Source organism: Papio anubis, chromosome 19, assembly GCF_008728515.1.
Source record: "Papio anubis isolate 15944 chromosome 19, Panubis1.0, whole genome shotgun sequence".
Taxonomy (NCBI): Eukaryota; Metazoa; Chordata; class Mammalia; order Primates; family Cercopithecidae; genus Papio; species Papio anubis.
This window is the reverse complement of record NC_044994.1, coordinates 37,092,694-37,105,945: the sequence shown is the minus strand read 5'-3', so window position 1 is coordinate 37,105,945 and position 13,252 is coordinate 37,092,694. Positions and strand designations below refer to the sequence as shown.

The 13,252-nt window shown below is 42.1% G+C and overlaps 1 protein-coding gene across 6 annotated transcripts in view; it reads right to left on the bottom strand.

Annotated features, from left to right (window-relative positions):
- The window catches only part of SETBP1 (SET binding protein 1), a 377,682-nt gene that overhangs the window by 20,712 nt on the left and 343,718 nt on the right, over positions 1–13,252 (bottom strand). For all 6 annotated transcript variants that reach the window (XM_009192646.3, XM_003914334.5, XM_017951680.3 and 3 more), the window contains one exon: positions 8,820–8,990. In XM_009192646.3, coding sequence (XP_009190910.1) covers positions 8,820–8,990 — 171 coding nt within the window. The remainder of the gene's footprint in view (positions 1–8,819; positions 8,991–13,252) is intronic.

The following is a 13,252-nucleotide window of genomic DNA, read 5'->3' as shown; positions in this document are numbered from 1 at the left end:
TAATTAGACTTCTGGAAATGGAAAGTGCCAGTGAACAAGGCAGGCGCCGCACTTTCATCTTAAAACTGATCATAAAATATTTGTGCCCTTTCGTTCTTTGCCACATAAACTCTGCCCCTATAAGAGTCTCCTTCCATTCTCTCCCATTTATAAAGAGGAGCTTGAATATTTGATATAAAATGAGTATCTTAATAGAAATCGCTTCACGTATGGGAGGTTTTCTTTTCCGAGTGTGAGGTCATTACAATAATCGCACCTGACTCCCCAGGCATCTGATGCCTCACAGCCAAACCTCCCACTGGGCTTCAATGGAGGTGTGAATGATACTATCACTGGGAAGAAGATAAAATGTGTTATTATCCTTACTCTGTTTTTAAGAGGGTCTGACTGTGGCATGAGGTGTTGGGAGCATAATCTGTATGAAGCATTCAGAGAAGATAAATTGAGTTAAACTTCTTAAGACACAGCACTTTCAAACCTGTCATTAAACCTCTGTATTTCCTAAAATCTCAGCTCTAGAGAGAAAATAATTAGCTAAGTGAAGTCCAGACATGTCTATTGAGTATCTACTATGCACTCAGCATTGTGCAAGGTTCCTGACATTCAAATAAGATTATGAGTTGCTTAACAGCAAGACTCCTGGCTTTTGCTTCTCTTATTTTCATTCCATACATTCCAAGGTTCTGGGAATTGAGATGCCCAATACTTATTGAGCGAGACAAAACCTAAATAGGAAATGGTTGCTGTCCTAGTGAAACCAATACTCTGGCCACAATGCAGGACTAACACATACAAAATAATTAAAGTACTGCATAGGCTGATGCACTCTCCTGTTTTCCATTGAGTGGCCTATCCTGAAACTCTCACAGAACTTCTGAGTGAAGGAAGACACATATGTGTGCATATTCCTCCTTCTCTGAATAAATACATGCTTTTGTAGTGCAAGTACAACGCCATATAGGCTGAATCCTTAACTCAAGAATAATCATTCTCAATACGCTGGGAGACTAACCAAGGGCTGGGCTGCTATTAATGAACAAAGGAGGCTGGAGGGCTCCCAAGTTGCTCCAGGTTGCTCTATCTGGTGAACTTTCTTAGGGTGGTTTGCTGCTTCTGGATCTGATATAGAAACTGAAGGAAAATCACTGCCCCTTAACTCTAATGAATATTAGAGTTCATACACTCTAGAATGTATCTTTTCATGAATGAAACACTTTTGTGCAGGAAACAGTTGTTCAATACACTTTGACCAATATTTAGTGATTACCTATTGTTTGCCCACCTCAGTGCTAGGTAAAGTTGAATAAGATCTGGCCACAGGGACTATGCGATCCTCTGGTCCACTGTGGGACATAGGTGGAGCACAGACACTGTATTAAATGTAGGAATCTATGATCAATGAGCTTATAGGGAGCCAGTGAGGCACAGAGAATGTGGCATTCAACTTGACCTTGGCGTGGTTCTCAGTATGAGTGTCAGGGAAGGCTTGTTAGAGCTGAAGGCACCTATGCTGAGGCTTGAAGAAGCATCATGAATTAGCCATTCAAAGGGCATGACAGGTGGCCAAGTGGGACAAAAATAAAAACAATCCAGGGAAGAAAACAGACAACAACATCAACAATAGCAGCAGCAAAAACAGCACCCACTTGTTGAACTCTTACTATGTATCAGGTACTTTGCTAAACATTTCCCGAGGATTATCTCCATTATTCCTCACCACAATCCTTGACTCTAGGTGATACTCTTTTCCCCATTTTACGGATGTGACCACTGAAGTCTTGAGATCACCCAGTTGGTGAGCGGAGCACTGAGATTTCAACACAGGCAATATAAAGTCAGAACACATGCATTCAACCAGAGCATTTCATGGCCCATGTGTGGTATATAGAAAAAATGAGCCAAAACTTAGAAACAAGGCAAATGGAAGGAGACAAGTCCTTTTGGGTCTCCCCAAGGATTATTAACAGTACAGGAACATGTGCCTCTGTTAGGCTTGCTGTCCACTACTGATTAAAGGCTTGGAACCTGACAGCTTCTTTTTGGCAGGGAGGATGGATCTTGCTCTATCGCCCAGGCTGGAGTGCAGTGGCACGATTTTGGCTCACTGCAACCTCCGCCTCCCAGGTCCAGCAGGTTCAAGTGATTCTCCTGCCTCAGCCTCCTGAGTAGCTGGGATTATAGATGCCCACCACCATGCCTGGCTAATTTTTGTATTTTTAATAGAGATGAGGTTTCACCATGTTGGCCAGGCTGGTCTCGAACTCCTGACCTCGTGATCCACCCGCCTCGGCCTCCCAAGTGCTGGGATTATAGGCGTGAGCCACCGCGCCCAGCCTGTATTGTTATTATTATTATTACTTTTAGTAGAGATGGCATTTCACCACGTTGGTCCGGCTGGTTTTGGACTCCTGACCTCAGGGGATCCACTCCCAAAGTGCTGGGATCACAGGTATAAGCCACTATACCTGGCCAATCTGCCAGCTTTTATGTTAACTTGTGGACTTTTGCCTACCAAAGAAGCGAATGATTTTTCTTTGGTAGAAGAGATAAACTATGAGGTTATGATTTTATTGCCTGTTACGAAACTAACTGAACAACTTGCTCTACAAGCTTTCTCCAGTGCCTGCATTCTCATAATGCCCCGTTCTCTAATTCTCCTTTGGGCTGGCTTTACCACCATGCTGTCTTTTGCATTAAAGAGTTGAATGAGCCTTTGAAATAACTTTTTAGTTTTTTGAAAATAATACCGTGGCAGTGGAAATCCCAAAGGAGTGGAAATTTGGTTGAGATTTCTAAGGCGATGAGGCTGGGGCAGAAGGCAGCGCCAGATTCTGGAAGATCTGGTGCTTCCCCGGGCTTCCCTTGGCCATAGGAATGGCTCAGCTGCTCTAGGAGGTTCAGATTAAATCAGAAAAGAACTTATGTCTCCTTTAACAGTGAAAATGACAACAGGTTTTGGAGGCTTTTCAGAAGGCTTTTGGTGTGTGATGGGAAAACACAGAAGCTTCCAACCCTGCCGAGTCCCTTGTCCCTTGGTGGCCCAGAGCTGCAGGAGGGGGCGCCTTTCATGGGCCTGTCATACTCAGCACAGCTTTCAGGGCAAACCGGCTCATTTTGTGATGCTTCAGCGTGAGCCCATAGGTAGCACTTTTCAGTCAACTTGAACAATTACTTTAAATTGAAGCTTTGTTTGCTCTGGATCTTCTTTGGGAAGTTTTCTACTGAATATTTTAAGTGATTAGACTGGGCACACAGGAATATATTTTACAATTTGGAGACTTCTTCAGTGTATATATTTGTGGTCCCTGGATGTTCCAAATCCTATTAAATTGCACCTTCATTTCTTCTATTTTCGTTCTTCTAAAGATAAGATTTTGGCTGACTTGACCTGTCATTTTGGTTAGGGGCTTCAGATCATGACTCCACATAACAAAGAAAGAAGTAAAATAAATAATTGCATCATTCTTAAATTCCTATTCATTGCTCTTTTTTGTAGCTGGATATTACTTCATTATTATGGGCCCCTTTCCATAGATGGCAGGTGGCTAAGAGAAAACTCAGGTATCCTAGAATTTGGGAGCTGAAAGCAATTTTCACAATCATTTTGTTCTAGCTACTAGTATACTAAATTTCATCCTGATTTCATTAGTATTAAGAATTCCCACTATTATTTGTAAAGATAATTAATTTTTCAAGATTAAGGTTTTGCATCTTGACTACAGGTATCAGTTAGTTCTGATTGGACTGATGGTTTGGCTAATAAAAAAATGATTTCCCTAATATTAGTCCCTGCCATGAGAAACAAAATGCCTAAAAATTTAAAAGACTTATGAAATTTAAATATTTTTACTTATTCATTGGCTCTGGTAGTTTTAAACATGGTAGATAATATAGTTTGAAATAATAATGGATTAGCCTTGATACAAAACAGATAGAAGCTAAGAGCTGTGCTCACTCTACTTCCTTGTTATCTTGAACTGAGCTACACCTCGAGCAGTTGAGATCTGATGATAGCATGGCTGATACATGTTTGCGCTTTTTTTTCTCCTTGGACTTAAGATGAGAGAATATTGATGTGTGTGTGTGTGTGTGTGTGTGTATGTGTGTGTGTGAGAGAGAGAGAGAGAGAGAAAGGATATACTTGTTTTCCCGTTATTGCTAGTCTAGTCTTTCAAGTGCAAAACCATTCAGATTTTGTTGCCTTGATGTTTTACTGAGTTCTTACCACCATTTGGAATCTACTTATTCATATAGGCTCATCTTAAATAAGGGGAGAAAACATGTTTCTGAAATGAAATCACAAATTCTCTATACATTACATGATCTCCCTGAGAAGTTAGTTCAACATCTAGAAAATCAGAAAAATCAGCCTGGCTTATTCAGGTATGAATTATCTGATATGATTGTTAAATCATTATTGGGCTAGTGTAATAGAAGTTGTTTCAAGTTATGCCTCACTTTGAGCAAACTTTAGTGGCGCTTTTACTGCATTAGCCCTAATTACTCACAATAATGATGCAGTGCTCCCTTGAATCAGACCTCCATGGCTGCACCAGGGAACTGCAGCTGATCAATAGCTATTGAGCAGTTTGATCACCAAGGCTGATCTGTTTGAGCACCTCCGGCAGCCACCGCCATCCTCCCTCCCGGTAGCTCACAAACTGACATGTTCCCAGCTCGCCACTCCCTCCTGCGTCTCCTCGATGGCCCCCTTTTACAAATCACTAATGTAATAATCAGTATGCCTCTGAGACTCTGAGAAAGTAAAAAAATTGCCTGAAACAAAAACCTGGGGGACCCATATAGCACATGCATATAGGCATACAAGCTAGAAAACACGTAGTTGTAAACCCTTGACCCATATTTATTTCTCCCATACTGTATTGTTTATAACATAAGGTGGGAATGTTCCTTTATTGTACTTTTATCAAAGATCACCTATTTGAAAACAGTACTGTTCTTACTAGAGACTGATAAATTATTTGGCGAGTATTTTCCAGCAGCCTACAAAGTGCCTGTCAAATGTTTTTCATTTAATTGTTATTATGCCTGTAATCCCAGCACTTTGGGAGGCTGAGGCGGGCAGGTCACCTGAGGTCAGAAGTTCGAGACCAGCCTGGCCAACACAGTGAAACCCCCGCCTCTACTAAAAATACAAAAATTAGTCGGGCATGGTGGCATGTGCCTGTAATCCCAGCCACTCAGGAGGCTGAGGCAGGAGAATCGCTTGAACCTAGGAGGCGGAGGTTGCAGTGAGCCAAGATTGCGCCACTGCACTCCAGCCTGGGTGACAGAGCAAGACTCCATCTTAAAAAAAAAACAAAAACAAAAACAAAAAAAAAGGCAGTTTCAAGATTATGTTTTTCTCAGATGTCTCTCATCATATTTAATGCTGTAAAAGCACACAGCTACTGCCTCTCAATCATTTGTTTCACTCAGTGATTATTTACTGAGCATGTAACATGTGTCAGGAACTGTACTAGGTATTTTTGCATCCATTCTTTTTAAATTTTTTTTTGTTTTATTTTTTTGAGATGGAGTTTCGCTTTGTCACCCAGGCTGGAGTGCAGTGGCGTGATCTCAGCTCACTGCAGCCTCCACCTCCCGGGTTCAAGTAATTCTCCTGCAGAAGACTCCCGAGTAGCTGGGATTACAGGGGGATGCCACCACACCTGGTTAATTTTTGTATTTTTAGTAGAGGCTTCGCCATGTTGGCCAGGCTGGTCTTGAACTCCTGACCTCAGGTGATTCACCCACCTCGGCCTCTCAAAGTGCTGGGATTACAGGCGTGAGGCCACCATGCCTGGCCTGCATCCATTATTTCTAAATAAAATTTCTAATTAATTGAATTACTTCAGTACCTTATTATGTCTATACATGATTTCTTAAATTTGTTTTATAAGCCACCTAGTTTAACTCTTCTTTCCTTTTTCTTTTCTCCCTGCAATTGTCTGTGTTTCCAAAACCATTCTGTAGAAATGATAACCTATTAAAAAATAAGCTGATCCCTGCCTAAAGCCAGAAGTAATTCTACCTTGTTTATAGTGAAAGATGAAGAAAGGCGCTCGAAAGAAAACAAAAATTAAGTGAGTTGTTTCGTCAGAAATATATATTACTGTACTATATATGTTACTATATATTTCAAGCACCTAATTAAATAAGATCAAATCCAGAAACTATTAACTACCTACTATGTGCTTGGCTTTGGCTAAAGCTCTCTATCTACCTCATCAAATTATGAGCTTCATTCACTGTTCTCCAAAAGAAGTAGTCCATATTTATGGAAAAAAAAATCTGCCTTTGTTCATGTTGGGACTATGACAGAAGTGGGAATCCACTGGAAATCGGGCAGTAAATCAGGAAATTTGGGTTCCAATCCAACTGTATGACCTCAGGCAAATCTCTGAATCTCAAGAGGCCTCAGTTTCTTCACGTGTAAAACAGAGCATTGGCCACAAGCCCAGCCTGTGTGTTTCTAGCTCTCCCAGGTTTGTGGGAAGCTTTTTATCTGTGGGGAGTGAAATCTCAGGAAGGTCTGTCTTCCAGCACCTGGGGTAGATATCTGGCCTATTTCCCCTCAAAAGTCCAGCTCAGCAGCCAGAGACCCGGAAATGGACCAAATCTGTGAAATTCTCATGAGGGTCTCGTTTAAGTACTGCCAAAAATAAACAGCCCGTTCTTGCATCCTGCAACAGGGGTGTCTGGGCTCAACTCTGATTACCAGGGAGTCAAGTATAAAAGTGTAATACCCACCTGTTTCTACTGCCCATTTGGCATATTTGTAAATTATTTACTGGATGCACTAGAGGAGGCAGGCCCATATAAGCATGTGATCCCAAGAATAAGTTCTCTCACAATGAAGGGAAAGAGTGCAGGGGAGGAAAATAGGGGACCACCTGTCTTTTGCCTCAGAGGAATATCTGTGCATGGCAGGCAAAGGTGGAAACACAAAGGCTAATTTCTCAATCCATAAAGGGAGGTCTCCAGTGCTTAACTGACAAAGTTGAATAACCACTGATCTGGGTGGGTGCAGAGCATAGCCCAAATCTTTTGCTTAAGCCAAATGATGTCTTCCTTGAAGTCAGCCATAGCACCAGTTCCCACTTCCAAGACTCTGCCCAACTTGCTCCCTTTGTTTGGACACCCTCCCTCCAAGGTGCTACTAATCCATCAAATCTCAGGGGCAACTTCCTCTGCATTTCTCTGTGACTTTCCCTCCTTTGTCTTCTTCTTGTACTCCTCACTGTCACCATTTACCTGGCAATTCCACCAAAAACTTTTTGTTTCACACCAAGTAAAGGCTCATGATCATATTTGAGAGATGACCCCATTCCTTCAGAGCAAGAGTTTTCAAATGGCTGGAGAGAACACCAGTTCCAAGAGATGTTAAGAGAGAGTCCCAGAGAAAAGGGTTGTGTGTTCAGATATGATCCTGCAACCTCACAATGCACATTGGTCAATGCAAGGCCCTGAAAAGCCCTGCAAGAAAGAACCACGGGTAAGGAAGCAGCTTTTCCTACACCTACTTTTCCATGAAAACATCCTTCATCACAAAACACCTACTAGTATTTTGCTGAATTCAACTGGGGAAGTGTCATTCCAAGTGTTTCTTTCTGTTATTTCAATTAGGCTCATTTTCTAATTACCAGTGCTTTCCATGAAGGAGGTAGTTATATAGACAAGTTGAGTTTTTTACTCAAAGCAAACGGCTAAATTGAAAAATGAATTTGGACTAAATATTAAGAATGAGTCTCTTCTTGGGTTTCTAATCATAACAGGCCTTTCTAAATACTGTAATGTGCTTGCCACATTTACATTAATATGTTAATTCAAGAAATATGTACGTAACATTGTCATGCTGCATGTCAGGGAGATAGCAAGAATCTAAATAGTTGACTCTGCCTCTGAGGTATGTGCAATTTTGTTACATGGGAGAAGTTGCAGTCTGTGAAATGATGGGAACTGCATGGTAGAGATTCTGGGTATCCTGGAGGAGCTGTGACTAGCTGTGTTTTAAGGACTTGTAGGATGTGATTAGGAATTGAGTAAGGCTGTCTCCAAGTTCAGGTGTTAAGTCAAACCCAAGGCCTCTCTTCCTGGAGGCAGGGATGAGCTTGACACAGTGGAGGTGGGCACAGGGGCTGGTGGGAGGCACAGTGGGGAACAGAGGTGGAAAGGACCAGGCTGTGGAGAACTTGAGATATCTAAATAAGGAGTTTATATTTTATCCACTGTTGGCGAGGACTCTGGGAACTACTGAGAAATTCATCAATTCATGGGTAGGAGGTATCGATGCATCAATAAATCAGTGATTACTGTCTTTCAACCCTGATGAGCAAGGGACAGTGAAATGCACTGGTTGAGAGCATGGGCTTTGGAATCCTGACTGTCCACAAGTTCTTGGGGCAGGCTTCTTTACTCTTAGCTTCCTCTTCTGAAAATGAGGATACAAGTGTTTATTTTATGAGCTACAAGAAATAACATATATAAGGCCCTTGATGTAGAGATTAGTAATTCCTAAGGCTTGACAAAGAGTGATTAATAATGTTAGCATTTAGTTGCTACTCAGTGGACCCATGTTAGAATAAAGTGAAGAATGTTCCAGAGTACCCACCCTCCACATTCCCAGGAGATCTCCTTCTTTTCTCAGATCTCCTCCCACTTCAAAGAGCCAGTGCTGAAACAGCTCCCATGTTCAGAGTCTATGGGACGATGGCAAAACAGAGTACTCTTACCTGTATTCGACAGGCCATTCTCAGTGGGCTTTCTCCACATTCGTCTTGCTTGGGGTGAACCCAAAGCATCTGAAAAGTGCTCACCTGCGTCCGATGTTGCTGCGGATGCAGCAAGGAGAGATAACACTGGGGCTGGTGGAATTGCAACACTGTCAACTGCGGCTGGCTTCTTCCTGGTCATCATGGTGGGCACTGAGCCTTCGTTCTTACTATGCACTGCTGTCTGGTCCACTTTTAAGTGGGGACTTGGCATCCCTAAAAAATAACAACCCCAAAGCTTTCAGTCACTTTAAGGGAACAGGAAGATAGACAACATATAACCTGGACATGATCTGAGGAAATGGTCAAATGATTTGAACACCTCCCTCTGGTACAACAAGAATGAAATTTAAAAATGCTTAAAGAGGAAAAATAGCTATGACTGGTTTTGCTTTTGTGGCTGAGGTTAGGAGTGATGCCATTCTAGGCTGGCTGTCTGGAAGTGGTGGGGTCACAGCATAGGCCTAGTGAAGCAGAATAATCCATCAGGTGACCCTTTGCCTTCTGATGATGTACATTCCTATCTTTACAGAGGCTGTGCTGTGTGCAGCATGATGGGGAGTTCAGAGTGGAAGAGACATGGCTCCTACCCTAGTAAGACTTCTCATGTCATCCAGCTGGGGAAACAAGACTGAATGAGAAGGAAAAATTGGACAGCAAGCTTGTGCAGGCTTGTGTGTTACTTATCCTAGGTGTTTGGGGAGTTCTAAGGACGTAGAGATCAGTGTTGAAAGAAGTGGGGAAAGGCTCATGCTGAAGCTTCAAGGATGAGGGAAAGGCACTTTCGGTAAGAGCATAGGCTAAGGCATGGGAGGGGAGTAAACATGATGCAGATGAGGCCAGCATGCTGGAGGTGGAAGATGAACTGTGGGGATTAGTGTGTCATCAGCCTGTAGGGTAAGGAGAGCTGATTTGGGGGCCTTTGAGTGTCTGGTCATAACAGGCATCATATGTCATGTCATGATGATGCTGAAAAGCCTAAGGAGTCAGGAGGTGCCCCTGTAAGGGCCTAGAAATTTCCTATGTAACAAACAGTAAGAGCTATTCTGCAATCCCATTTCCTGAGCTTGAATCCAGGTTCCGCCACTTTCCAACTCTGTGATGAAGAGCAAGTTACTTAATCTCTCCAAGTTTTAAACTTCTTTGCTTGTAAAAATGGGGTGGTGATGATACTACCTTGTAGGGGATGTTGTGAGCATCCAACAAGTCGATCGATGTAAAGTGCTTAGAACAGTGCCTAGTGCATAGTCCATGCTATGAAAGTGCTTAACATTATTATTATCCCTATTATTGCAACTATCATTACTATGACCTGCTGCTTCCTCAGAACCAATTGTAACCAGTAAGCAAAGGGTCAGTTCTTCTCCCTGACATGACTAAGAATATATGGGCACCTTCCTCCCCACCCCAATGCAAAAACAAGGCTCTCTAACTCATCCAAATGTAAGTCCAGAGGCTGAGGGCATGTGAATCCATTTCAAATGGTCACCTATTCAGTTTCTCCATCTGTCAGCTACATAACACTGACAGCAACAACAACAAATTGGTTCTTACCATATTGGGTCTTGACTCTTTTTTTTTTAATCCCAACTAACCTGAGTGATACAGTCCCCTCCCAGAGTAACATTATCTCACTGCCATTTTGAGATCAGCTTCTCTTGGGCTTCGTGGCAACCCTGTGAAGCATGTAGTGTGGATATTACAATTTTCTCAATTTTACAGATGAAGAGAACACATTTCTAAAAGGTTAAAAGAGAACTGAACTCACTCATACAGCTCTTAATGTCAAAGCTGGAAGTTTCCAGGTAGCTGGACGCTAAACCCAGGGATCATATTGGTCCATCTGGCCATACTCTAATACCTGACCATGACCCCAGTCTGCCGACAGCATGTTTCATGCAGAGGATGAAGAGGCCCCAGTATCACACCTGGATAAGGCATCTGTAACTATCTAAGGAAGACAGTCATGCTGACATTTACCTCCTTCCTTCCTCCTATTCTCCATTTCGGTCCCTGAAACTCCCAGTTGTGATGTCATGAATAAAAATGCCACTTATGCTTTTCTTGGAGTTTATATTTCATAGCCCTTTGAAGGTGGAGATAGGCAAACATCAAATTCTGTGACAGACAGATTGCAAGGCACAACCATCAAGAAACTAGAAGGTGTAGCAAGTATGTATAGTATGCCTTGTTTGTAAAATTTGCAGGTGTGCTCATCATGGGCTAGGTACAGACATATTTAAAATGCATTCAAAATCATCTGTAAAGCAACACATCAAAATAGGTAACAGTGGTTATTCTGAGGAAGGACAGCTCAGAGACTGGTAAGGAAGAGGCAGTGTTTTTACTTCTTTTTATTTTTTTGAGACGGAGTCTCACTCTGTTGCCCAGGCTGAAGTACAGTGGCACAATCTCGGCTGACTGCAACCTCCACCTCCTGGGTTCAAGCGATTCTCCTGCCTCAGCCTCCCAAGTAGCTGGGACTACAGGCATCTGCCACCACACCCGGCTAATTGTTTGTATTTTTAGTAGAGATGGGTTTTCACCATGTTGGCCAGGATGGTCTCGATCTCCTGACCTCGTGATCCACCATTCTCAGCCTCCCAAAGTGTTGGGATTACAGCCATGAGCCACCGCGCCTGGCCACTTCTTAGCCTTCTTTATTGTTAATATTTTAAAAACCCACAAACATGTATTAAACTTTTCATTCCTTTCAGAAAACAAACATAGTTTGGAAACTATCCAGAAGCCTATGGGCACAGGGGCAGAATGACTGAGGTGTTTTCACAACGTGGCTGCTAAAAAGTCTGATAATGGGCAAAGCAGGCATGAGTCTGATGAAAATTTCCCATTTTGGTACACTGCACCACCATGGCATTCCCACCGAATGGATGGAAGCAGAATTTCCATGGAACACCTCAGGAAATCTAAGCTGTCAGATTTCTATTGCATAACAGCTCCTCTGGAAAAACTCACTGATATGTCGTCATCTTTATACCATGGACACAAGTTGGGAAGGTAATTCTTTGTTCAAATTATGATATGCTTGGGGCATGAAGGCCATGAACAGGATTAGCAGTCAGATATTTAGCTCTCACTTGGGAATAAATGGAGTTAAGTCACTTTAGTTGTACCCATTTTTATGCAAATGCTCACAATCCAAATTAGTCTCAGTCCACATCAATTCATTAGAGTTGATCCAGTCAGATCTCTCATGGGTGTACTTTGCTACTCAAGTGTTGATGTTACATAATATACTAATAGTAATAAAATGATACTTAAAACATACTATAATTTAGATGGTTACTATTAGCTCTCTTGAAAACCCTAGATCCTTTAGAATTTTCTAGATTAGAGTACAGCTTTCTAGTTACCACCCAATGATTTTGAAAACAAACTAAAAAAGAAAGAAAAAAAAAAGCCCTGACATTTTTCTCAGCCATTTTTAAATTTTGAAAGGATAATGGAAACAATCCCAGAAATAATACAAGCAAGAATATTAAGTAAACTTTAAACAAAGGCTAATCTATGAACACTTATTAATCCACAAAATCTGTCTGAGGGCAGAGGTGTCAGGAGATGGTGATGGGGTACTGGTCCCTGGAAGAGTGCATTGGGCGGGCTGACCACTGGAAGTCTCTTCATTACCCTTCATTCCAGGTGGTGACTGATATTCTATGATGAGCAAAAGCAAAGTGGTTGGGGTGGGGGGCGGCATTTGAAACGTTTATTCTCAGCATGAACCAGGCTTCTATCAATGGGAGGGAGATTTTTGATGCTAGAGGGTGATCATAAAGAAACCCAGATTTAACCTTGTACTGACGGGACCATTGAGATGTAGCACCACTGCTTACACAGAGACAATTGTAATGCCACTGGTGTGCTCTGGGAAGGGATCACTGTCTCAAACTCAGAATGTAGACTGTATGGAGAGCACTCTCGGTAGGCGTGTTCAGAGCATCCCTAAACCCCAACATGAGACAAATGGCACTGAGGATTGCCTATTTGGAGGCCAGTAAGTTTTTAAAGAGGAAAATAACAATGCTAATAACTTTGTGGATCCAACATCTGTTCTTAATTAAAAGACACAGTCAGGAGGAAATACAAAAAAGTTAAACCTATAAGAAAAACATTCCGCTATAACCTATTGACCTCTATTGATAATTTTTTTTTTTTAAAAAGTCTTTGAAACTGTGCTGTAGCCTATGTGGAAATAGTCACTCATTTTCAAAGGTAATTTCTCATAGACCACTTATCCCCTCAAACCTCTACCTGCACACCGTGTTTGCATTAGGGACTTGATTTATGGATTCCTGCTCCTTCGATGCAGAAGCTGACTTCCTGTTGCCTTGGTTACTTGGAGCTCAGTTCAAGGTTAAACTACTCCCAAATCAAAATCAGTGGCAGGCGCTGCATCTAGTGGCCAGGTTATTGACTGCCCCAGGATGCGAAAAGGTCAGAGACCAAAGCATTGTTTA